Below are 24918 nucleotides of genomic sequence, written 5' to 3'. Positions count from 1 at the left end.
ATGTATGGTAAATAAAGGCGGCATGAAAAGCTTCGAAGAACATGCAACGACATCACACTGTGCATTCCAACAAAAGCCTTGAGGACCTTGAAATGGCAACTGCTCAATCAACAATGCCATCTTGATCATATTAACGTTAACCTGTCATCAAGAGTGATTTGAACATCCTATTATTACCCTATGTCCCTTAGTTGTTCATGCTACTAAAATGAGGCAATATGACTTTGGGGACATTATAAGATGATGTGATTGGTGGGATATGGAAACAATGGCTTGTATTATACGTTTTGGCTTCTACGATATCCAGACAACGGTAGCGTATGGTGATGATGATAGAGTTGGCTGCTAACCTACCTTCCCACATGTCATACATAGTGCATGGCGAACACGTTACCCAAAAAAAAAAGGCACGAGAGGAGGAGCGGATTCGATTCACGTTCACCAAATAGAAGCAATGGAAAACGAAGTGCGTTTTACAAAGGAATACTCTACCCCAACATGCATTCGTTGCTTGCATACATGGAACGTATGATTATTGGGGTCCTGCGCTCTGTGCATAGCTGCATGCTTTTGTTATGAGTTTTCCAATCATCCGCGAGGTGGTATTTGCTTAAAACGTCCTCCATGTTTGACCCGAGCGTATGGATAGGGCAAGTATGGGACTCGTGGATATCGACAATTAAGGGGTGTACGATGATAAAATGTATGCAACAAAGATGGATGCTGCAAGCATAATGTGTAATGCTGCGTGCTGGATTAAGTTGACGATGCAGCTGGTTTTCTTTTGGGAGTGACAAGCATGACGTTCCACGTGCATCTACGATCCTATAAAGCAATTGAGATGAAGAATAATCGTGACATCAAAATACAGCTGTTTTTATTCCACAACCACCATGTTGACTTGAAGGACGTTGAGAATTCAATGACATGCATCATCATCATCATCTCACTTTTGGTCACGCGTTTACGTAATGAACCAACCCAGCAACATTAAACAGGTTCCTATGAAGAAGCCATACATAACATCTCAGGTGGTTGTTACTTTTGGGCAGCCGCGTTATTGCGCGCCAACCCCAACTCTTGCAAAATGTGGCGGGATTTGAATCAATAAACCACGCGTTTGATATTGAATAAGAGACACAATGATGAATCCTCAATGATGATTTGCCCATCTGCTAATGGAATCATGATGGCTATTACAACACGGATAGTCCTTTTTATGGCATCATGGTTTTTAGCATACAAGTGCCTCGATACCAAATATGGAGTGGCGAGATATGCTTTGCTCATTGTGATTCGTTCGATGATTCAAGGGGTATGTATGGTGGGGGGGTTGCACGATTTGGGTAAACGTGCCTTGGTAATCTGAGCGAGCAGAGAGGTAACACCACTATTCCATGCATGAACCTCTATTTTGACAATGTTACACGAGCAAGGCAAACCATCACGCAACAAGGGTCCTGCTTTATGTCGTTGACGTCTGTGGGAAATCAAGTTAAAGAGTTGTTTGCAGTATAGTTATGGCTGTGGACGTGCATAGTTTGTCGACACAAAAATTTGGCGTAAACTTGGGATCGGCTCAAATCCGAGCAACGCGCTCAAAGAACAAAGGAGAGCATATGGATGGAAACGTAAATGGGCTTTGTTTATGCGCCATCTGCTGTTGCTTCTTGTTGAGATACATGCACAGTATAAGCCAAGCTTATACACAGACACGCATCACACAAACGCGAGTTCTCCTGCTGCTGCTGCTGCTGCTTTTATCCTTGAAAGCATTTAGGGGCAAAACATACATAGGCAAACCAACATCGTTGCCATGGGATTTTGATCATTATGTAAATAAGGTGCTTGATGATGTGCAAGCTCTTCTTGTTAAGCCAGCTGCTGTCGAAATAAAATGTCGATCAATAAACATCCATCTTGATGGTGATCCAAATGTGGAGAGGATAAACGCTGATCTAGTGTCCGATTGCAAGTTGGGGGGAGGAGGGGCGAAAACGAAAGTAGAGCAATCACATTGGGGCTGCAGGGGAGAGGAGAGATGGGGAACTTGGTCACACATACCCTCGTTCTCATTCTCACTACACGGCAAGTTCTCTTTTTATCAAGTACGTATTATAGCAACTATGGCGGCAGCTGCAGATCCATGTTTATCGTTTTACTAACCTTAGTCAAGCCATATTGGCAGACCCAATCTTGGTAGTGAACCTCATCCATCATCCATGGCCCATCATCATTTTCATCATCCCCGCATGATCACTCGGGACTAGCAACCCGATCATCCGCTAACTATTTTGCCATAAAAGGGTAAAAAAACCGACCCACGTAAAGTCATGGTTATGATGTGGGTGAGGCAATGTGCATGTATAAAAAAAAACGTTATTTATGTTATGTGTCAGTGTATGTGTGATGTGGGGTTGTGGACACCAATGATCGAGGAGAAGCAGAGTTGCATGTATAAGCTGCCTAAAAGGAGATTGCATCATGTCTTAAGGAGATAATAGCGCGTTTCCATACTCACATCACCCGCCCATTTTAATTCACCATCCATCCATCGAACAACCGAAAAGCGGGGAACATCCGCTTGCCCTTCCGGTCCGAATCCTAACGCTCATGATCACTCGCTTGACATAACAATACGCACATGTACCCTAGTCATCACGCACGTACCCATAAATCCCAACAACTACCGCATCATCCACGCGGTAAGCTCAAGACAAAAGAAAGAAAGAGAGAGAGAGAGGGACATGTAATTGGCATATGTAATTGGCATCTTTGTTTGTAATATAGCATTGCTCTACTATCCTGCCGCACATCATCTCCACTCAATGCCACATCAATCACATCCCCGCCTTACTCCCCCTAGTTCACTCCCCCCCCCCCAGTGCATAACTACAGCCCTTTGCAGGCATCAACATCAGCACACCTTTTATCTTTCTACGAATGTGGGGCATTAACACGCAAGTTGCTGACACAAAAAAGAGAATAACAGTCGCCACATCCACGATTGGTACTTCCCTTTGATATGAGTGTAAGAATGAGAGAAAGCGAGATTGGGGATTGGGGGGAGCCAAGATGCTCCTTTTTTTGGCCGCTTTTTGGTTGGGTTCATCCAATAGAGCATCTCACTGCAGCAAGCAAAAGCGTGCCTCACATTTTATTACCTCCGGTTTCTCATCTATAATATGCTCAATCCTATTTGATTCCCTCTTTTTCTTTTTCTTCTGCGTGCGCGCTTACTCCTGTTTGCATATTCGTTTAACGCACCCTTTTTATTTCTCTCTCTCTCTTTCTTCACTTACTTTCCTCCTTATTTCTCATCACCTCCTGTACTACTACTACTACGCTGTAAAAGACATCTTCCATGACAACGAGTAAAGTGCATCCGGTGGGATGCGATATGATGATCGACAACAACGATGCACCATCATCGCCACGTACAATGCCTTCGCCAACGGATAACAACGTGAAGGAACGTATGGACCAAATCGACCGTCTCAAGTACTTTTTGGCTACTGCAACCGAAAATTGGGACGAAGGTGCTGCTATCAAACGTTTTCGATTGCCTAATGGCGAGGATATGTCATGCGTATTATGGAACGACTTATTTTATATTACCGGTACCGACATTGTACGCTCATTGTCATTCCGCTTCCACGCGTTTGGCCGTCCTGTTACCAACGCCAAAAAGTTCGAGGAAGGCATCTTTAGCGACTTGCGTAACCTGAAGCCAGGAACCGATGCACGCCTTGAGGAGCCTAAGTCCGAGTTGCTCGATATGTTGTACAAGAACAACTGTATCCGCACTCAAAAAAAGCAAAAGGTGTTTTATTGGTATTCGGTGCCTCATGATCGCTTGTTTCTAGATGCCCTTGAACGCGACTTAAAGCGAGAAAAAATGGATATGGAGCCGACTACTGTTGCTGTAGCTGAACCTGCCACGTCTATTTCACTCGATTCTACACAAGAGTTATTTGACCAATTGCGTAAAAACATGTCGCTTTCAGCTGCAGCTACAGCACATGCACTTGAAGATGAAGCTGCTCGTTATGCAGTTCCACAGCAGCAACAGCAGCAGCAACCTGCGCCCACAAGTGGTAAGTTTAAGGGATGGTGCTGATGATGAAAATGATGATAAGCATTATGCAATGAGAGTTACTCATCCACTAAGCAGGTTATTGGAATGGATGGAATTCCCCGCACCATCATCGTAGCAGTCGTTGTGAAAGATCATTAGCAGCTGCCGCACCGACCACCGGAGTGCTTCGAAGATCACGCGTTAACTCGGCATCTCGGACAAATCAGCAGCAGCAGCTACAACAACAGACCCGGCACCATTATCATCACCTTAGTCATGCGGGACACACTGCTCCTTCTACACCTGCTTCTCGTCCACCACGCGTGCGTCACCGTACCGCTAGTGCAACATCTACTATTGCAGCAGCATCATCATCCACTTTGAGTCGTCCAAAGCTTTCAGCTGTAAAATCAATGCCGCCTGGTAGTCGTACTGCTGCACGTGCCGAAGCACGTCGTACCAACAATGATATTGCATCGACCAAATCACTTGACTCGAATGTCCTTAAAAAGAAAAAGGCCATCTTTGGCACTTTATCGTTGTTTGATGGATCTCCTACTTACAAACAACGAAGACGTCGTGCTACATCAGCTTCGTCCACTGCAACAGCTACATCATGTTCATCGGCAAATCAACAACATTTACCAGCTACTAACACGAGCACCAATGTTGCTGCTGATGGTGATGAAACAACATGCCATCAATTATCAGCATCGTCGCCATCCAATTGTCAAGTTGTGTCCACCACAAATGCAACTCAGCCATCTTCACATTTGGCAATGGCTGCTGTTGCTGCAGGCTTTACGGGTGATGATACGAACAACCGTAACGATGACAACATGATTACTGCTGAAGTTTCAACTACCAGCACTACGCCCAATGTATTGGCTAATCCTACAACTGGTTGGTCACCCATTGCTGATACTGATAATGCTTATGTTTGTGCGACGACAGCAAATCCTGGTGTAACAACAACTGCTACCATCATTGACAGCTTCGATTTGCAACAGCAGCATCATAGCAATCATGCCGTACCTTCAACATCATCATGTGCTTTTGATACTCAGCCATCTTTGGTGAACCATACCAAACTTTTTTCATCTCAGAAGCACACGCCTAGTATCGACATGATGAGCAACGTATCGGCAACATTGGCTCATGAGGAAGAAGCTGATACGTACATGTGCGAAACGGTGCCTTCAACAATATGGTCATCATCTGCTGCTGCTGCTGCTGCAGCTTCTGGGAATGGAAGTTTGTGCAGTAGTCGATGCAGCACCCTTAGCCCAATTCTCGATTTGGATCTGCAAGGTGGTGGGACGTCGTCGTATTTGGGACGATCGAGGACAAACTCTACGTCGGAGGATGATTCATCATCGTCATCACTCACATCATCACCATCCCTACACCTTGGATATCATCCCATCCCAAATCATCATCAACTAGCACCACCCGAGATATATGATTGGATGGGGATGACTGATGATGCACATCGCGTTTATGCTCCAACAAGACCACTAGGGCCAACGCCGCCTCCCGTTACATTGTTCTCTCCTTGCAAGCCGGATGACATGTATCATTCACAACAACACTTTATGCAACAACAACAACAACAACAATCGCACGACAACATGTATCCGATTCACGACACAACAGAGACGTTGATGCCTACCTTTGGTAACGATCTCATGTACAACTTGCAAGATTCAACAACAGCTCCTACTACAACAACTTCCAACACAGCACATTACGCTCCTTCATACTTTGTCGCCCCCAGAGATGTCTCCATGGCCATGTTTTAATGGTACCATCACACATTTTCTTTCAACCTTCCATTCGCTTTTATTCTTTTTATTCGCACGTATGTTCTTTTGACCGGTTATATACCTCTTACTTTATGCATTGATCCACCAACAACACCACCACCACACTATTTGTTCATATACGAGGGTTCCTTTTGATCTCATGATTGACAGACATTATTCCCACCACTGACCCCACACACCACTTATTGCATTTCTTTCATGTTTGGCGCATCTTGAAATTTTCTCGCATGATTCCCCACCCCCAAACCTATGCCTCTATTTCTTCTTTTTCTTCACTGGCCGTATACACAAATTTGCATTTCTTTTTATTCCCCCACTGGGAGAGAGCCAATACATTCCCCTCATCCCCACAACGCATTTTATTCGCACCTATGTTCTTTTTCTCTTTTCTTCTAACAACAAGCATAATTCATGGTAATAATAAAACGGAGTGGATAAGACATTTATGTTGTCATTGTTTGTTCTTCCCACCATCACGTCCATGTGGCCCATCCGATGACACAAAGACTCACCATCCTGTCCCCCCCTCTCCAATCACCCCCAAACCTCACTCAAAAACTGCCGTAGATTCTCTTGTTCCTGATTTCTTTCTTTCTTCCTTTTTTCCCTCGCTATTACTATCTACGATCTCCAAGCTTATCTTTCCGATCATGTTTCCCATAATGATGAAGCAGAGTTATTCCATATGGATCACCCTATTGGCAATAGCGTCAATAATGACCATGAATGTATCAGCAACTTCGTATAGAACCAAAGTGGTCATCCTTGGTGCAGGAGCATCAGGAGTGGCAGCAGCATCTACCTTACATAAGAACGGCCAAGATGATTTCATAATTGTGGAGGGACAATCGTTTGTTGGCGGTGAAGTGATCTACACAATAACAACGTGTGCTTTGTGAGAATAAAGGAACACTGACTTTAGAATAGGCAGGGTTCAGCATGCTACATTAGGACGCTCCTCTGTGGAACTCGGTGCCAATTGGGTAGGTGCATCTTTGCGTTGATGATACGAAGAGGGTAAATGATTGATGAATCATAAAGATATATGGCAAAGGCACCAACCCAATTTACAAGTTGGCTACTCAACATGGGCTAAAGACGGCACCTAATGATAAACGCGACGTTGCCTTTTTTGATGATCAAGGTCCCCTTCGCCAACGTCTTGGCTTACCTGTATATGATGCATTCGATGAGCTCATGGAGAAAACGGTCATGTATGCAGGTGAGAAACAACTAATCAAGAATGTTGTATCATTGCTTAATGAGGACCCATGATCATTAGAGGAGAGGATAGCCCACAACCAAGTTGATTTATCAAGTCGAGCAGCATTACGAATGCTTGGATGGGAACCAGATACGCCGCTCAAAGCAGCTGTAGAGTATTTTGCTATCGAATGGGAGCTTGCTGAACCAGCCGAAGTATCATCACTTGAATATGCAACGGGCACTTCGGATATGACGGAAGGCACTTTTCCCTTTGGTAATGAATTTGTGGTTGATCACAGGTAAAGAATAACATTCTTTTGTTTATGCATGCATAAAGAGGCACGTGGCACTGATCGTTTATGCGTACTACTTAACACACACAGGGGTTTCAATTACATTCTTCAAGAGGAAGCGAACCGGTTTCTCAAACCCAATGATAGCCGCTTGTTATTGGATACAATGGTTACTCGTGTGCGATACGATGGTCCTCATGGTGTGGTTGTGCATACCGCCAATGGTGATCGTATCTTTGCTGATTATGCTATTTGCACGTTCTCGTGAGTGTGTGTGTGTGAAAGAAAAGGGCGAATAGAGAGTCAATAACAAACGCCACTGGCGTATGCGGATTCGTGTGAAATCACTCACTTTTGGAATAGACTAGGCGTTCTCCAAAGCAATAGCGTTGAATGGATCCCAGCTTTTCCCGACTGGAAACGAGAAGCGTTATTAAGTTTTCATATGACCACCTATACCAAAATCTTTTTAAGGTTTGACCACAAATTCTGGGACGATTGGCAGGTAAGAGGTTCTTTTACATACCCGTATCCATGGCAACGTGACCTTTGACTTTTACAAGTTTGCATTGTATGCTGGAAATGATACAAGAGAATATACCGTATGGCAAAACCTCAATGCACCAGGGTATTTGCCACATCAAAATCAAGATGATGATAACATTTTGATGGTCACTGCTACCTACAAAGCATCTGAACGTCTTGAACGCTTACCCGACGCTCAAGTAGCTGACGAGATTATGCAAGTGTTACAACGCATGTTTCCACATACAACGCTCCCACGTCCAACTGGCATTGTTGTACCCCGCTGGCATACCAACCCACTCTTTCGTGGATCTTATTCCAATTGGCCCATAGGTATGCTTGTTGAGCATCACGAAAATATGCGTGCTCCACTACCCATTGACGACAATGATGACGCATCTACTTCTCCTCGTCTATGGTTTGCTGGTGAAGCCATGTCACCCGAGTACTATGGCTATTTGCATGGTGCATGGATTGAAGGCCAAAACATCGCTGGCAAGATACTCGAATGCCTCAACAAAACGTGTCCCCCTTATCGTTTCCATAAACGTGTACGTGCCTGTAACCCAACCCCAAGATTTCGCCTGCAACAGTAGAAGGACAATGTATACCCCACAATGATTGAATATCCCAAAAAAATAAATTGTATGATTTTTTTTCATGACCTGCTATATAACAATACTATGACTCTTCCTCGAAACGTCGCCTTGCCTAGCAAGAGTAGTTCATGTAATGGCAATACGCCCCGTGAGTCTTAATCCCCACCATCAACGTGTGCGTGCATACCATATCCTCCTCCACCTCTTTTTCCTTTCTCCCCCTCTTTTTTCCCTCCAACGTCTGTGTATGTGTAGATAATGCCATTTGTCCTTTTCTTTGCTTACCGTTTCTCTCACTCGTTCCTTGTACGTGTCACCTATCGCTGGAGATGCCGATCGCTTTGCATGAGCGGCACCCAATCCCACGCCTTGTGCATATTGTTCTGCTGCAATGGGGTCCACAATACCGGATGCATCTTTTCCAAGACCTTCACCACGTTTCCATCCCATTTGTTGTAACATCCGCGCTCCCACGTTGTCATCATTCAATGGCTTATCCAAAGATGTGCCGGTGGATGTCCTATCATTCCTTGGAATGTGAATTTGCTTATCGATGTAGATCAATGATGGATAAGTGCTTACTCTTTGGCCATCTGTTGCTTCTTGGCACGTAGTTGAGTGAGAGAAAGAGGCTGACGTTTTGGCTCACGAGGTGGCGGTGATGTGGATGACAATGGTAAAGGAGGCCGTTCTGGTTGTCCATAAGCTTGCCTACGTTCAGCTGCTCTATTTCGATAGTTTTGCTATACACACAAAGATTGAATGAATATTTTCATACAAGTCCAACGTAGTGACAACAAACTTACTTGAGCCAACTGTTCCTCTGCTTGCTCTGCTTCATTCTTGACATAACGCATTTTCATTTGGGCCTTTCCCACGCATACTGGATCTGCCAAGTTTTTCTTTACATAAAAAAATTAGACACGATACGTGCAAAAGTGAGATCTTTCATTCAATACCTTGTGGAGCTCTGATAGGTCTTGATGTCGCTGTAAATCTTGTTGAGTCTTGAACTTGCGTTGACACAAAAGGCATGCCATGATATTCAAATCAGCAAACTGATGATGTGCTGCAGCAGAATGATTGCTGCTATTGTTCGAATCATTGTCGTCATCATCATCTTCGTCTTGATCTCCTTGTTCTTCTTTGGTCTGTTCCTTGAGCTCGGCTTTTTTCTTATTCCACTTTTGTAACTGGTTGTGCACCTGATAATGCATAGACTGTCAGATTCACACATTGAGAAGGAACATAGTCTCCATGATGGGTCCACGGAAGGAAACCTTTTTCGACGCCAACGGTACTGATTCTTTGTCGCTGCGTTTGCGCTTTCGTTCGGTGTCCCCAGCAACCGCCGTTGCTGTGGTTGGCTCAGATGAAGGAGTAACGGGTGCTGATTCTTTGTCTGCTTCCTTATTGTCGCTTGAACTAGGTTCAGTTGGCAATTTGGAACGAATGACAAACTTGAAAGAAGGCTGCTGTTTATGAGGAAACATGGTATGGAGAAAGAAACAAAGGGTTTACGGAGGATTCATTGTGAGTACAGCTAATTCAAGACCAGATCTCATGGTAGGTAGGTCACATGTGCCCCAATTCACCGATAACAACCTCATCTTTGTCCTTACAACGGGATCATAGCAACCAGTGCTTTTCAATCACCCATAGCCGTCGTCTATTACTGGATACTCTAATGTATTCAACAACAACCTTTTGACTAGAATGTAAAGGCTTTTATTTTGTATCATTCAATCCATATGCTCTATACCAATCATCACCTTGAAGACTATTGTACATGGCCGTGTTCAATAAAAACAATAGCAAAAGTATATTCTCGATAAATGGCTCACCATCGAAATAGGCACTTGTTGTTAAAGCATGCTGTATCTTAGCGACGAACTAATTTCGAGCGGTAGTGGAACTACAACAACGCTTACTGCTTGTCCTTGAACCAACACATACACATACATACCCGCCTTTGCCATCTATGAATCTCCCTGATGAAATATTTACCAACGCCAACCACGACCTCGATCAAGCTCTTGCAGAGGTAATGGACCTCACCAACGACGGGATCGACAACAAGAAGCTCGTTACTTGCATTAAAGATCTGGTGGAGCTCAGGTATCAACGCGTACCACAGCACACCCTTTTCCAATGCACTGACAGCATAAAACAGGATCGACCATTTGCATTCAATCCAAGGCAAGAAAGCGAATACTGCACAAGAAGAACTCAAGTTTTTGACACGAGAAAAATGGATATGGACACTGTTGGAGCTTTTGATACGGTACATTGTGATCATTTACGCTGTCAAATATGCTTCGATCCTAACTTGTCATTGAGTAGACTACGCGCATCCAGGACATCACCCCTATATCAATATGCGGTAAGCCGTGGTTGTCATGGTGTGTAGAAATGCAAGATTTAGCTGACAACAATTCGCGTACACCGACAGCAAATGACAACCTACATTGAACAATTGATTGCACACCATGGCGTATCGAGCGAGATGGATATGCATGACGATATCGAGGATGAGATTGAGGAATTGGTGCGCTCCAATCGATTTTTGAGTGGATTTATTGGTTCAAGGAAACGAAGGCATTCTCAAACACTGGATGAGCCCGAGACCACCTATCAACGATTGTTCCGCGCCTTCAGATGTGGAGACATGCAAAAGGCGTGTGATATCAACCAGCAACTTGAGCCACAAACATGGCGTACCGAGCTGATTATGCGCTATATCGAACAACGAAAAAAAGCCCTTGGTAAGCATGTTTATTCTTGTTCTCGTTGCATTGGCTGAATTTATACGGAAATTAGAAGGGAAACATGTGGAATGGTTGGATGAACAACGCAAAACCTGGAGCCGATTATATGACCAAAAGCAATCAGAGGTAAGTGGTTATCGATAAGATACATTGGTTACAATAACTGAATGATCCATGCAGGATAAGCTTGGCCAATATGAAACTGCAATCCTTGGTGCATTATGCGGACGCACGGAAAGGGTAGGTGTAACGTGGATAAAAAAGGTATCACGCTTTAATAACTTGATACTAGGTATTGCCCATATGCCGTGGTTGGGAGGATGTTATTTGGGCGTTCTACAATTGTCGGATACATCAAGCTGAAGAAGCACAAGCATCTACAAACGAGATGAATGGTACTGCACCCAATCTACTGCTGGTGGAAAAAGCGTACAGTGATATTGCCAACAAAAAGAAGGAGAGCTTGCAGTAAGTCGCGCGTGTACATGAAGGAAGGGATACATGAAACTCACTAGCGGTTCCCAGGGATGGATATCTTCAGCTGTTTGCGACATTGACTCTTTCGATATTACATGGCAAGATGCAAGAAGGCATATCCTATTGCTGTTCATTACTTTTGGATCCTAAAATGCCATCCAACCTGCGGATAAGGTATCTAACATCCAAGATGGTCTTTATTGACGTTCCACTAATACATAGTCTAGGCCTGGATCATGGATGTGGCCGTATGCATTACGTCTACTATCAGCGCTGATACTTTATTCCCGGATATTTCACAACCAGCCTAGTGATTCAATGACTAACGAGATCCTCGGCCATTACGCAAAGCACAATGTAACGAAGCCGAATTTCAGAGTAAGTAGACCATCCGATGTTGGGAACCAAATATGAGATGGCTGATGAAAACGATTGGTAGCCCAAAGTGCTTGCATTATATGCATCTTTTACTCCGCAATCAGTACAAGTGCCCGTGGTGTCTGATTTCCTTGCAGGTTGATATACGTGTAACCACCTACTCACCTTGCAACTTGGCACTAACGCTATTCTTGTTTTACTAGCGAACTTTTGGGACAATGAGGAGAGGATGCTGTTATTCGACATGGGCAAGCAGTATGGGCTAGACATGGTCTCTATCTTACGGCAAACATGGAAAAGGACACTCGATGATTTTATGGATGAGGTGGGTTGGTTGCTTAAAGTGAGGGATGTAACTTTTATGCTTACGCGTCTTGTTTTGAAAGCGGTCTAGCATTCATAAACCACCAAGAGGCATCTGGCTGCATGACGATGAGGACGACAGTGACCCTGACGACGATGATCCACATGGCCATTCGATTCAACAACTACCTTATGGCGTGAAACGATGTTTGATGCAATTTGCATGGCTGCTTATGGATGATCATCTTTATTTCGACGCTATTACAGCAGCCAACAAGCTCGGGAACCACTTTCTTGGTAAGTGCATGTAAACGTTGCTTGATTGCCTTATTTTGACTTTCCGATGACTTCATCTCCATGACACAGATACCAAGCAACATAAAGCTGCGGCTAAACTCATCTCAAGTATACCAGGGTCCGTTATTGACATGGCTATCCTTCAAGCAGATTGTAATGTCGATCTCCCCGCGCCGATTCGTGAATTCGAGAAACTTTGCACTAGGATAGGCAAACCTTGATATTGGATTAGCACTTTTAAAAGGAAATACCAATAATACGCTATTCTTCATATGCATATCATCGTGCAGCTGCTGGGATTCGTGTGAGAGTATTGTCGCCTTTTGTTTATTATTACGTATCGGATAGCTATTCATGTCATGCGACTCTACCTGATAGTGCTGTTCCACAGATGAATATCGGCTGAACGGTAGTAGTAATGTGTTGCTTGACTCCAACACATCTCTTGTGAGAGATCGACCCTTGATGTCGGTTCATTTGTCGCTTTAGGAAATCTTGCTTTGCGAATGCATGCACACATCTAGCTGAGCTTGTGTAACACGGTGATGTGATGATGCACCTTTTCAACAGCTCTATTTACCTGGTGCTGCTGCTTTGCATCATATGTCCACTTTCCTCCGCTAGTGTGCTCTGAATTAAGCAAGAGACACAAAAACACCGCCAAAGCACTTTAGGCTCTATCATGTGTTGAGTACACGCTAATGGTGTGTAAATGCAAAAAGACGTGCCTGGATCCCATGCTGCTGAGTTCCTGAATGGGCGTGGAGATCTTTTTCTACGATAAAGGTCTTCGGGTAATGTTTAGTATATAGAATCGAGTTGCGCGTTTATCGCCGACACGTCATGATCTAGAGGATGGCGCCTATGGCCTATATAGCAATAATGTAATGTTAAACGTAGTGGATAACCATTGGTGGGTGGCACACCTGGAGAGGTGGATAGCATACTATTGGTCGGCCCGAAACATTTTTCTATTTTTGTCTCTAAATTCACCACTCTACAAACATTTCGGCTGTTATGCCAAGTTTCCGGACTTTGATGCATGCAGTATACCCGGTTGTTCACTGATGATGTGTGGCAGCAAAAGGCAAGGTGGCAATAAGCTAGCTAAGCGAGGTAGGATATTACAGGTCATAAGGCGCCGGATAATGATGATCATCGCTCTACACCGTTTTTCCGGTATTGGACGGTATGGCTTTCGCACGTAAATATTTTACTAAATTGGGTTTATAAACCTTATTTTAGTGAGCAGCTGTGTATGAGGCTGGTGCTGGACCTTCTTGGCAGCTGCAGCAGCCCTTTGTGCAACATGCTTGCTAAAGCGACAAGGTGGTGGCAACCGTACCTTTTTGGTACAAGCGCGAGAAGCATGTAATAGTTGCTGTGTGGCAAAAAAAAGGTATAAAAGGGAGGCAATATCTCGACTCGTTCACTCGATATCTTTTCATATTTCAATCAACATGTAAGTAACTATGCACTATGCACACACATACGATCTTTTGCTGATACGCTTTATTGCACTGACAGGGGTCTTTTCGATCATTTCCAATCTCAACACGAAGAAGTCCACAAGGAGGGTCACGAAGGTCACCACGCCCACGAGGCTATTGCCGGTGCTGGTAAGTTGACGCTTTGTTTTCAGGATTATCAATCGCCTGTCTAACACATTATATTTCTATAGCTACCTATGAAGCTATCAAGGCCTATCAAGAGCACTGCGAGAAGGAGGGTAAGCCCACTGACCACGCTACTGCCAAGAAGGTCATGGGTGGTCTCGCTGCTGCTGCTCTTACCAGACTCATTGAAACCAAGGGTTTGGATTACATTGACAAGGTCAAGGCCGAAAAGGAAGTTGAGAAGCACGGTCATGCCTACATTGATGAGACCCACTAAATGGATAACTTATACCTTGTAAAATAAAACCTGCCGAGCAGTCTCCAGTGTATAAAAAATACCATGTATCTGTTGGAAGAAGTGAAAAGGGTGATGTGTTGGGGGAATTTACTATGGTGGCGATGAAAGACGCGTAATGCAACGTCCTGTGTAACTTTTTCTTGTTTCGACTCGTTACTGTGTATGCAGTAGACATGGTACAAGCATAATGAAAAGTCCCTTTGACCAGTCCTCGGCCACAACATACACCCACATAATATGAGAATGTAAAAGCAGCATGTGTTATACGACATGTGTGAAAAGCCGTCGATTAACATTTAAGGTATCCTTTGGAGCCCAGTTACAGCCATCCGTTGCTAATGAAAATGGCAGGATTACTGATGATATCGCCTTTTTACTCACAAGTGGCTCTTGTGTTTCATCCCATGATCTTTCATGCATTGAGTTTTTTTCGAAAAAGGAAGAACCTGTCAACCCGTTGCTATGCACAACCCTTCCACCGAATACAACTATGGAATGATGGATGTTTGAGAAGACCCAGCGAAGCAAAAGTCGCTATTCATGCATGATGCTGATGCATCCCAATGATGATTTTATTACGAAAAGGCTCAAAGTTTTGATATCATCAAGCACTATTTCTTTATACGGCTATCCCGCCCAAACAGCAAGTCTCCCTGGCAACCCCTAAAAGCATAATGAAAAAAACACACAGGCCTTGTAGGCTGTGCCACACAGCCTCCTTGAAAAAAGAGGGAGCCATCAGTGGTGCCTAAAAGGGAACCATGTGTTTTCGCACCCCCATCAGCTTTTCTTTCTCTTCTTTTTGCAGCATGTATTCACCTACACAACCATCATATGGTTTAGAAGGGCCCTCTGATTCTTCCACTTCACCTGTTGCCCATCATCAACAAGAACATCCATTCGTACCTACTCCCAGTAGTAGCAATAGCAGACGTAGCAGCAGCAGTCGGCTTTTCAACCAGCAATCACCACCTATACCACATCCTTCTTCTTCGTATCAACTATATCAACGACATCAAGAACACAGTTTTGGAGCAGCTGCAGCCTCTATGGCTCTAAGTCCCAGTGCTGGACGTCCAATTCCTTTTGCTGATGCGCACACACAACACCAATGGCTAGGCACCAGTCTTGATTCAGCAACACCAGCATCTCCAACGCCATTTGGCCAATCGCCTTTATTCCAAGGCCACGACCTTGTGGCTTCAACGTCTACGGGTCATATCGATGGTAGTGGTGGCTTTACCACGGGTGAGGAAGATGAAGTGCAACAACGCAAGTAGGCATCATGCTCTTGGATACATGTCCACCAATGATACTAATGCTTTTGCATAGTTTGCAGGAAATGTTTGAAAAGCGTCGTCGACGCCGTGAATCCCATAATGCTGTCGAACGTAGGCGAAGGGATAATATCAATGAAAAGATCCAAGGTAATCAGCACGTGTATGATAATGAAATGATGGTTATTCATTTTCTTTGTGTAGAGCTAGGCTCATTGCTTCCCGATCACCTGATTGATGCAGTACCTCCTACAGCCAATGTCATGACACCTTCTTTACAACAAGGCAATAATAGTAATCCTGCTGCCAGAACCATCAACAAGGGGACTATTTTAAAACTATCCGTCGATCACATCAAGGAACTTCAATCAGAGTTATCGAGATACAAGGATAGGATCAATCAACTCGAGCATATGATCAAGGACATGAAGCATCATTCTTCTTCTGCTGGCGATGTTATTGAGCACCAATAACAATGGTCTCTGCTATCGACGTTTTTGTACATTTGTTTGTTGTATATGGATAAACCTTTACTTTGTTACGATAGGCGGTGGTTGTTTGAAAGAACGGATGGCTTAATTTGATCTATGCGTGCATCTCGCATTCAAGCGGTATTATTATCAGGGGTGATCTTTATCGAAGATTGTTCGTACTGGACGTAATCAAGCATGATGGTGTATGATAAAGTCACCGAATGCAAGTAAGACATTCAATATTAAGGTACCTGAAGAAGCATGTTGCCATTCCCTTGTTCTCTTTGCGTTAAGCCGCATAATATACAAACATGGTATTTGTTCATCATTCGCTCATTGCTGCATGCCTTTTTTAAGGCTTGTATTATTCGTCATATGGTGACAATGGCGTGAAGCAGATACTTGCATATGTGTGTTGGTTCGATGGATTAGTTTACTGGTTGATATAGCACCATCTCCCAAAGACACAAACTTTGGCCCTCACGATTGCTATTTGTCGTCTTATAGTACACCTTTGCGATGCAGGTTTTGATGCCGTGGTGACGGTACCTGTAGACAATATACCTTAGTACTACCAGGAACGTTTTACGAAAGTCAAGGTTATACAGCAAACCCGGGTTGGGTTACACTTAGTAAGCGGATCCCTCATATATTTCCCTTGTGGACTACGAAAGCACTACGTTCTTTTTCCAACTTCGGCCAGGTATGCAAATAAACTACGCCAAGTATATCCATCCATTCATTGATTTATTAGATGACGGTTACTATATCATCGAAATACCTCGCGTCTAGGAAAGCCGTACTTCAGAAAGAATGGACACTTGACGATATATTTACCCATCCCGATTTTCGTTTGCTGTATGTTCCTTCAACAAATGAGCAAGGCGGCATGACCATCATTACCCCTTCCAAGCATAGGTCATCCTATTTACATGGCCGTGAATTTTATGCGCTGTCTCATTTGTGGGGCACAGAACCCAACAAGCATATGTGGGACGTAAGCGATCTTATTAGTGACGAGGAGGGTACCCTTGTCGAACCAATTCCGATGCGACCTGAAAAACGTAAAACACTACTCAGCTTGTTGCAATCCAACCCTGGATACTGGTGGATCGATGTTTTGTGCTGTAGATCTGATACGCCACCGGTGATCATGAGTGGCGTATATGGGTGCTGCAAGCGCTGTTATGCAATGATTGATTGCTCGACTTCGGCCATATGGTACCTGTCGGTAAAGTGGGACCCTAATTATTTGGTTCAGTTGTTTCATCCAACCGGGAACTATGTGGGACCGATGGAGAAAAAGGAATACTTAAAAAAATTATTCCAGTATGTCTACGATGTTTACGACAGCCGCTGGTTTACACGTGTATGGACTTTGCAAGAGGCCACACTTCCATCATGTGTTATATTACTCTCTGAGACATGCGATGCCTATACTGAACGTAAGACAATCAAGCTGAGATCATTACTCAATCGTTATGGAGATGTTGGAAAACATGCAGAATGTAGGACTAAATAACACCTGTTGACATCAAAAGACTAATCAAACAAAAGTATTAGAGGGAGATGTTTATTCGGAATTGCCACCCTCATCCTCAGGCAGAATGCGATCACCTTATGATTTCATCTCTTTACTATCTACCCATCAGCGTATTCGAGATCTACGAAATTCGGTCCATTTCACTACGAATGATTCCATGCGACTCGTATCATACATCCGTGTATTCGGGGGTTTCGGCCTATCTCAGCGAACATGCTACAGACCAGTAGATTATGTTTATGGTGTATCCGGAATTTTAGGTTGGGACATTCCACGAATGGCCGATCCCGACATTGTATGGGGGAAGTTTATTTCTTATATGCAACTTTTCGCTAAAATGCTTCACGAAAATCTTGCTGAGCATAACCAGGAAAATGTACAAATTAATGTCTCAGTCAAAGCTCACTCATTTTCTTTGTCAGCGGCAAACAACTTGGGCGAAGTATTTCGTAGTTTACTCCACGTGAAGCTCCAATGTACATGCACTACATGTATCGCGTGTAAACACATGCTTAAATTTGACCCAGAGTAAAGATGAGCAAACTCACCCTCTTTATGACTTCGCTATAATCCTATCAAATGGGGCGTGATGTGCGTTTAAGCACGTGCTGACATTTATAATAGTGTACAGGAAGGACAATATACGTCCCAATGGTGAGCCCATGTCCGACATACAGTTGTAAGGGCAAGGTTTTGTATAGTGATTTGAACGTTGGTCTTTTGTGAGTGGCCTTTGTAATGAGCACCACGTGTAAGATCAGGGTTTGATTTGGATGGTTTATTGGGTAATCTCGATACGTGAACAACGTGGTTTTAGAGAGATTGAATAGTGAGCACCAGATACTTTGCGTAAAAGTATCAAAAGAAGATGAGGGTAAAATGGGAAAGAGATAGGTGGAGTGTGTGGGTTGTTTCCGAGACAGGCTAAGATTTGAGAAGAGGGATTGCGAGAGCAAAGGTTGAAAGAGTAAAAATTGAGAGTGCCGAGACAGGCTAATGAAAAGGGTGATAGAGAAAAGAAGATGGTGCCGTGACAGGCTAAGAGTGATTGAAAAAGATGTTGATGCCGAGACAGGCCAAGATTTGAGAAGATTGGATCACCAAAGTTAATGGGTGATGAGAAGGCCGATGTAGGCAAAAGTAAAGTTCAAGTTAAATCCAGAGATAAATGTGCCTCTAGCAGCGCTTTTGGCTTGCGAGGAAGATAAAAGGTGAGCACTTTGCTGATGAGGATTTATTCATTTCAACTTGGGGGTTTATATATCTTTTGACGTCTAATCAAATGACTGCCACAGTAATCCACAATGGACGACCGGCATGAAAATGTAAAAAGGAAGTAGTGAAAAGACGTTGCACATCATTGGTGCAGGGATAATAATAGATACAAAGATGGGGGATACAGCAATACGGGGGATGTCTATTCTATCAACGACGCAATGTGAAGAGACACAATTGGTTCGAGGGTGCTTATTGTTCTCAAAATAGATTTAACAGGTTGCTGCGGTAAGGTGGTTGCTATGGCAACATGGTTGAATGTCTATGATGTAAGGTACAGTCGATCTCCATTGTTCCCAAACTAGTTGACAGGTTGCTGAGGTAAGGATGGTTGCTGTGGCAACATGGTTGCTGCGACAAGATGGTTGCTGCGGTAAGATTGTGTGTAAAAATAGCATTGAGGGAGGTAGTAAAGTACACAGGATTACATCAAAGTCATATTGACTCGTGCGCTGACAATAGACTCACAGCGATTTTATCACTGGAAATTTTGGTACCTTATACAGTAGCGGCATTGGTCAGTCGCAATGGGGTACCTGTAGCATTGCAAATCCCATGCCAATCGTAGATGGATAAGGATAGCAGGCTACTAAATGGGATACATGAAGATCGTCTTACTTACAGTCAAGAGAGATTCGGTGGAAAAAGCCTTAGGTTGTCGGGTCGTCGACAACACTTGTAATTATACACATACATCTAAACTACGCTCAAGCTATATCGTATCTAAGAGTCTAAGACATGAGGTCGTCTATAATCGTAATATCGTAATCTCAGTGAAACTAGCGTATCTTGTATGTAGCTGTGAATGCTACAGTGCCAGTGTACCTCCTCTTTAAGCGACCAACAACTTGAAATCAGTTGTACCGTAGCATAGCAACGAGGAACAAACGTAGTCAGGGCTCAGGGCTGTTGTATGCGAGCGGCATTTTAATTTCACGCTCACAGCATAATCTTCCACGCTGGTTCTTATGCATATTACCCAATCCCTCCTTCATCCCCAAATTACTTCTCCCACAGTTCCCATCTTTTTTTTGCGTTTTCATCGCTAAATTGACCACGTACTCCGCTGCATTTTGATACTAGTAAAAGTACACACATTTCAATGTTTTTCCACCTTTTCCACTACCAAATACGGCAATTTTTCGCTCTATCATGTTCCCAATTATTGAAAAACCACGAGGCTTTCTTAGCTCAGTCGGCAGAGCGTCAGTCTCATAATCTGAAGGTCAGCGGTTCGAGCCCGCTAGAGAGCATTCGTTTTTGCATCATTTGTGATGATGTCGTCTTTCTTTTTGGATCCACACAGGATAATAGACGACTTCCACGAAGGAGGTAATGACCACGAAGGATAGATAGACCACACAGGAATAGGACCACGAAGGAATAAGACCACACAGGAATAGAACCACGAAGGAGAATAGTGCCACACAGGCAAATAGACAATAAAGTAAAGAGAACGTAAGATAATGTTTTATTCTATGAGATCGTCCACTATTTATAATTGTTGGATGGGGCTAAGTATATCAAGATGGCTAAGTAATATGGATGTGGCGAAGTAATGATGGAGGGCGCAGCATAAAGAAGATAAGATGATAAAGATGTATAAAAAGATAATACCGATCAAGAAGATCCGGTATGTTGCTGCGACAATGAGAAAAGAAATTTTTTTTTGATTTTCTTGTTTTCGTCAGCTCTGTAGTATTTGAATGGAGTCATTTGCATCAAGAGAATGGGATATCTAGCGTAGGAAGGGTTTGGGAAGGAAAGGGGCTGCATTTTGCGTATGATTGATCCTGTCCAACCTTTGGTACATCATGCAAGACTACCCCATCTATTCTCAAAGCAATGGGAGGTCCTGCTGCATCGTACATTATCCATAGTGTCCACCCTTTGTTGTTAGAGGTAGACTTATCCACTTTGATGTATCCATTATGGTCCTTGCATCATCATCACCCTCTTACATCTGCTACTAGCTCTACCTAAATGTTATTTATCCTCTGTTCTCAACCTTACTCTTCAAATCTCACTCTGCCAGAGTGACCATCATACGAAACTATAATTCATGCAACTTGAAATTTCCATTCAATGACACGTACAGGAACATCCATTAGTGCTATCTTCTCTTTATTACGACGAAACTGGCTACTGCGATCCAGTATTGTCCAAGGACAAATTGCCACGGCAATTGGTCGCTTATCTTGGAAAGGGTCATAGAGCATCGCTTTTTTCTCGTAAGGCCAACTCACCATATTCTGTTTTAGAAAAGGAAGCATATGCTTTTTACAAGACTGATAACTGGAACCGCATTTATTACTACTTGACATAATAAGCTCCATTAATCATCAACAGGCAAGCAAGAAGGCACAAGCAAAAGCCCAAGTGGATAGTAAATGATGTTTTCTTCTAGCTACTATGCCATCGTTGTCTTCATCCATCGTCGCCGTGGTAAATGAGCATCTTTCAAGGCACAAATGAAAAGGAATGGGAACTTGCATGCTTCTTTTCAAGGATCAGCGAGGTATGGAGAGGGATCCATCACCAAGTAATCATCATATTGCCAAGAGAAAGGTAAACCACGCTTGCTTGTGTCATTGTTGTTACGGATGCCGTTGTGAGCCTCACTGTAGTTGCCATCGTCGCCGGGGCAGATGAAAGAAAACATCGTCTTCAGGAATCACATCATAATCAAATCATCCCCAAAGTCATCACTTTCATAGCACTCAGGGGCCAATGGTTGTTCTCATTCATCCTCTCCAAATGACACCCTACCATCTTTGCAATCCTCGAAGGATAAACACCAGCCTATCAAGAAGAGCACTGCTGCTAAAACGACCAAAGGTACAGGTTGGGAGTCGAACCCAAAAGATGATGATGCCCAAGAAGCTGCATTCCCTGACCATACGCATACACAATAAACGACCTTTCATTGTTTTCATTTCACCTGCCGCTTGCATATCCATAAAGACCGTCGTAGCTGTTGACTACTACTGGAAACCATGGTGTGGTGTTGTCGAGCCGAAACAAAAGCCGATTGAGCCAACGTCTTTGCGATTGAATCTCGCCGTCTATACAAGCTAGCACGTCAGTGGAACACTCTTCTGCTGCATTGGGGCTTGAATGTACCTGTTGCAGCTACGATATCGCCATGGCTAACACGCTCATTCCCCAGCACTGGGGCACGCTCACTTCCTGACTATGCACGTTCATTCAATATCTCACAGCCAACAAGAGCACTTTTTTTTATAACACATTTACCTTGATCGAGATGTCGTGAAAGGAATAAGGAAAGGTGGGAGGAAAAAGAAGAGAAGCGTTGTGTCAAGTCGTGGAGCTGCTGTCCCCCAAGTTTAAATCCCCCTACTGCTATTACACTGAGTCACTCAATTACCCCACACACACTATCCACCCAAACACACAACTCACCCATCATAATCCATCATCACCCTCGCGATAGGCAATAGGCACGCGTAAATAAAAGAAATCGTATAGCAAAAGGATGTGTGTCATTTTACACTTTACATGATAATGATGATCCAACAACACCCATTGTTGCCATACTACCATGTCACCTCGAATCAAGAAAGCTCAATGATGGGAATGATGGACTGGAGCAGGACAATCGTTCATATGCATTGGATTGGGCAACAAAGATGAATGGGAGGAATGGGCTATCAAGTGGCAGTTTACAAATAACTTACCAATTTGATTCTTCTGATATTGGATGATGTTTCTGTGTTTGAGCGTTTTTCAGTCAAATCCTCTCGGATCATGAAAGTTTAATGATGGAAATGATGGGCTGGAGCAGGACAATCATTCACATGCATTGGGTTGGGCAACAATGGAGAATGGGAGGACTGGGTTATTAGCTGGCTTTAGGAACTATACCTAAATAGTGTATAAGTATCATGCATCGCCCGTGCTGACTGACTCAAGTTACACAACACGCCCCTCTGCATCTTTGGCTCTATTATAGTCATACTACTTGACAATGAGAAATGGCTCTTCCCGCCAAAAGTCAGAAACAACAGGGGCACAAGCCACCCCCAGACAAACCTCGCCCTTATTCCTCCCTTTTCAATGAACCAGAGGTAGCTCGACTGTATGAACGAACCCCGGCCAACACGAGAACCGTATGGCGTCGCGCAGAACACCCCAGCTCACTATTTTACGACTTATCCCAAGTCCAAGTAACAGACGCACAATTTCGCACGGCTCTCAGTGAGTCCCCACTCAAAGAAGTCATCCATGGTGCTGTCATCCATCGCACCCGTAAACATGTCATTGCCGAAGTTGCCTTCAACGATGCCAAAGTACGTGGGTCACATGCATCTACCAGTAACGCTTGCCGATGAAACAAAAGTTTTTGGTACACTTCCAATCCCCGAAGACTGGGATGTTATCAGGATCAACCTCTCGAACATACCGCTATATAACCGACGCCATTTGCGAAGCTCTCATTGCCGCTTTGAAACCTTTTGACAAAATACTAGAACTTGGCTTATATCTTGAACAGCATCTTTTCACAGGAAAGGCTATGTGTACCTCAATGTCAATTCCGACTCCAATGACTACAAACATTATTCAAGCGTACCACCACTACAGCCAACTCATACAATCTCAGTCTCCCGTAAAGACGGATCCATCCCGCCCGCATATATGCAACATGGTCCAAAATGCCACTTCATTGCCGTTATTGCCATAATCCAGGACACACGTACCTCAATGCTCATACCGACCCCAGCCAAGATGTTATCACTGTCAAGAAATCGGACACCTCCAAAGACTGCACAATTCGCCATGAACCAATCAACAACCGACAAACTGCAAGCCCCGATTATACAACACAAGAAACGCCGATTAAAAGAAAACGAGTACCAACATCACCATCACCTTCGCCTACACCATTCAGCTTCACCCCGCCAATTAACAACGACACCTCTCAACCCCGCCTAAAAGACAAGTCATGATCCACATACTGACATTGCTATTGACCCTGACATCCCGCACCGCAATCTCGACAATATGGACACATCCGCTACCCCAACTCACGTGACCCGCCCACCGATGATATGGTGACCTAGTCTTTGGGTTCTTGTAACCCACCTTTGCCTTGTCTTCCCTTCTCTCTTGCTTGGTCTTTGTGACCTACCCTTAGATCTTTATACTTTGTCTCCCCTCACTACTGGTTTTAAGACTCAACTTGTTAGCATTTATTTTGGGGTATGATATCCTCAATAAACAACCATTACAATACAAAAATACTACTTGACAATGAATCAAAGACTTACATAGCATCACGCTTACAGCATATAAAACATATAGTCTCAGAATTTTAAACTTTACAATCAAAACGTAAAACTTAATAGAACAAAGCTGCTCGGCGGGGTCAAAGCGATCTTGTGTCAAACTATCAAGTCGATCGTGGCCGATCCCAGATCTAATGTCGCCACCAGCCAAAAAATATTTTCGTCGTCGTCGAAAAATTCAAGAGGTCGATCCACTTTGGCTGGTGGCGACATTGCGAATCTGGGATCGGCCACGATCGACTTTGATAGTTTGACACAAGATCGCTTTGACCCCGCCGAGCAGCTTTGTTCTATTAAAGACCTACGTTTGATTGTAAAGTTTAGAGATACGGGAACCTTTATGTTTTACATATGCTGTAAGCGTGATGCTATATGAAAAG

General features: G+C 43.7%; 8 protein-coding genes and 1 non-coding gene across 9 annotated transcripts; 8 read left to right on the top strand and 1 right to left on the bottom strand.

Moving 5' to 3' along the window:
- Positions 1 to 3364: 3364 nt before the first annotated feature.
- On the top strand, positions 3365 to 5880 carry O0I10_004288 (uncharacterized protein; the record flags this gene model as incomplete). The annotated part of the gene is made up of 2 exons (XM_058484348.1): positions 3365 to 4097; positions 4175 to 5880. 2 exons carry the CDS (start codon positions 3365 to 3367, stop codon positions 5878 to 5880), a joined length of 2439 nt encoding a protein of 812 aa, XP_058344973.1.
- A 740-nt stretch (positions 5881 to 6620) lies between these two features.
- Positions 6621 to 8524, top strand: O0I10_004287 (uncharacterized protein; the record flags this gene model as incomplete). Its single annotated transcript, XM_058484347.1, has 7 exons — positions 6621 to 6765; positions 6832 to 6887; positions 6946 to 7126; positions 7187 to 7409; positions 7494 to 7667; positions 7767 to 7908; positions 7967 to 8524. The coding sequence occupies 7 exons, from the start codon at positions 6621 to 6623 to the stop codon at positions 8522 to 8524; spliced, it is 1479 nt and encodes a 492-aa protein (XP_058344972.1).
- Positions 8525 to 8609: 85 nt separating this feature from the next.
- On the bottom strand, positions 8610 to 10020 carry O0I10_004286 (uncharacterized protein; the record flags this gene model as incomplete). Its single annotated transcript, XM_058484346.1, has 6 exons — positions 8610 to 8639; positions 8813 to 9047; positions 9110 to 9270; positions 9334 to 9429; positions 9487 to 9732; positions 9808 to 10020. 6 exons carry the CDS (start codon positions 10018 to 10020, stop codon positions 8610 to 8612), a joined length of 981 nt encoding a protein of 326 aa, XP_058344971.1.
- Positions 10021 to 10508: 488 nt separating this feature from the next.
- On the top strand, positions 10509 to 12971 carry O0I10_004285 (uncharacterized protein; the record flags this gene model as incomplete). Its single annotated transcript, XM_058484345.1, has 13 exons — positions 10509 to 10645; positions 10701 to 10811; positions 10871 to 10910; positions 10980 to 11292; positions 11348 to 11421; positions 11476 to 11535; positions 11588 to 11763; positions 11821 to 11946; positions 12000 to 12150; positions 12212 to 12287; positions 12354 to 12475; positions 12537 to 12750; positions 12820 to 12971. The coding sequence occupies 13 exons, from the start codon at positions 10509 to 10511 to the stop codon at positions 12969 to 12971; spliced, it is 1752 nt and encodes a 583-aa protein (XP_058344970.1).
- Positions 12972 to 14059: 1088 nt separating this feature from the next.
- Positions 14060 to 14643, top strand: O0I10_004284 (uncharacterized protein; the record flags this gene model as incomplete). Its single annotated transcript, XM_058484344.1, has 3 exons — positions 14060 to 14121; positions 14278 to 14369; positions 14432 to 14643. The coding sequence occupies 3 exons, from the start codon at positions 14060 to 14062 to the stop codon at positions 14641 to 14643; spliced, it is 366 nt and encodes a 121-aa protein (XP_058344969.1).
- An 830-nt stretch (positions 14644 to 15473) lies between these two features.
- Positions 15474 to 16414, top strand: O0I10_004283 (uncharacterized protein; the record flags this gene model as incomplete). Its single annotated transcript, XM_058484343.1, has 3 exons — positions 15474 to 15940; positions 15997 to 16091; positions 16146 to 16414. The coding sequence occupies 3 exons, from the start codon at positions 15474 to 15476 to the stop codon at positions 16412 to 16414; spliced, it is 831 nt and encodes a 276-aa protein (XP_058344968.1).
- Positions 16415 to 17168: 754 nt separating this feature from the next.
- Positions 17169 to 17936, top strand: O0I10_004282 (uncharacterized protein; the record flags this gene model as incomplete). The annotated part of the gene is made up of 1 exon (XM_058484342.1): positions 17169 to 17936. The coding sequence occupies one exon, from the start codon at positions 17169 to 17171 to the stop codon at positions 17934 to 17936; it is 768 nt and encodes a 255-aa protein (XP_058344967.1).
- Positions 17937 to 20412: 2476 nt separating this feature from the next.
- On the top strand, positions 20413 to 20485 carry O0I10_004281. Its single transcript has one exon. It is a non-coding gene; the product is annotated as a tRNA-Met (tRNA).
- A 2742-nt stretch (positions 20486 to 23227) lies between these two features.
- On the top strand, positions 23228 to 23584 carry O0I10_004280 (uncharacterized protein; the record flags this gene model as incomplete). The annotated part of the gene is made up of 1 exon (XM_058484341.1): positions 23228 to 23584. The coding sequence occupies one exon, from the start codon at positions 23228 to 23230 to the stop codon at positions 23582 to 23584; it is 357 nt and encodes a 118-aa protein (XP_058344966.1).
- Between the last annotated feature and the right edge of the window lie 1334 nt (positions 23585 to 24918).

The sequence above is a fragment of the Lichtheimia ornata genome (genome assembly GCF_029851405.1).
Source record: "Lichtheimia ornata isolate CBS 291.66 chromosome Unknown scaffold00015, whole genome shotgun sequence".
In the NCBI taxonomy this organism is placed as follows: Eukaryota; Fungi; Mucoromycota; class Mucoromycetes; order Mucorales; family Lichtheimiaceae; genus Lichtheimia; species Lichtheimia ornata.
The sequence above is the reverse complement of the archived record's forward strand: the minus strand, read 5'-3'. Positions and strand labels throughout refer to the sequence as shown.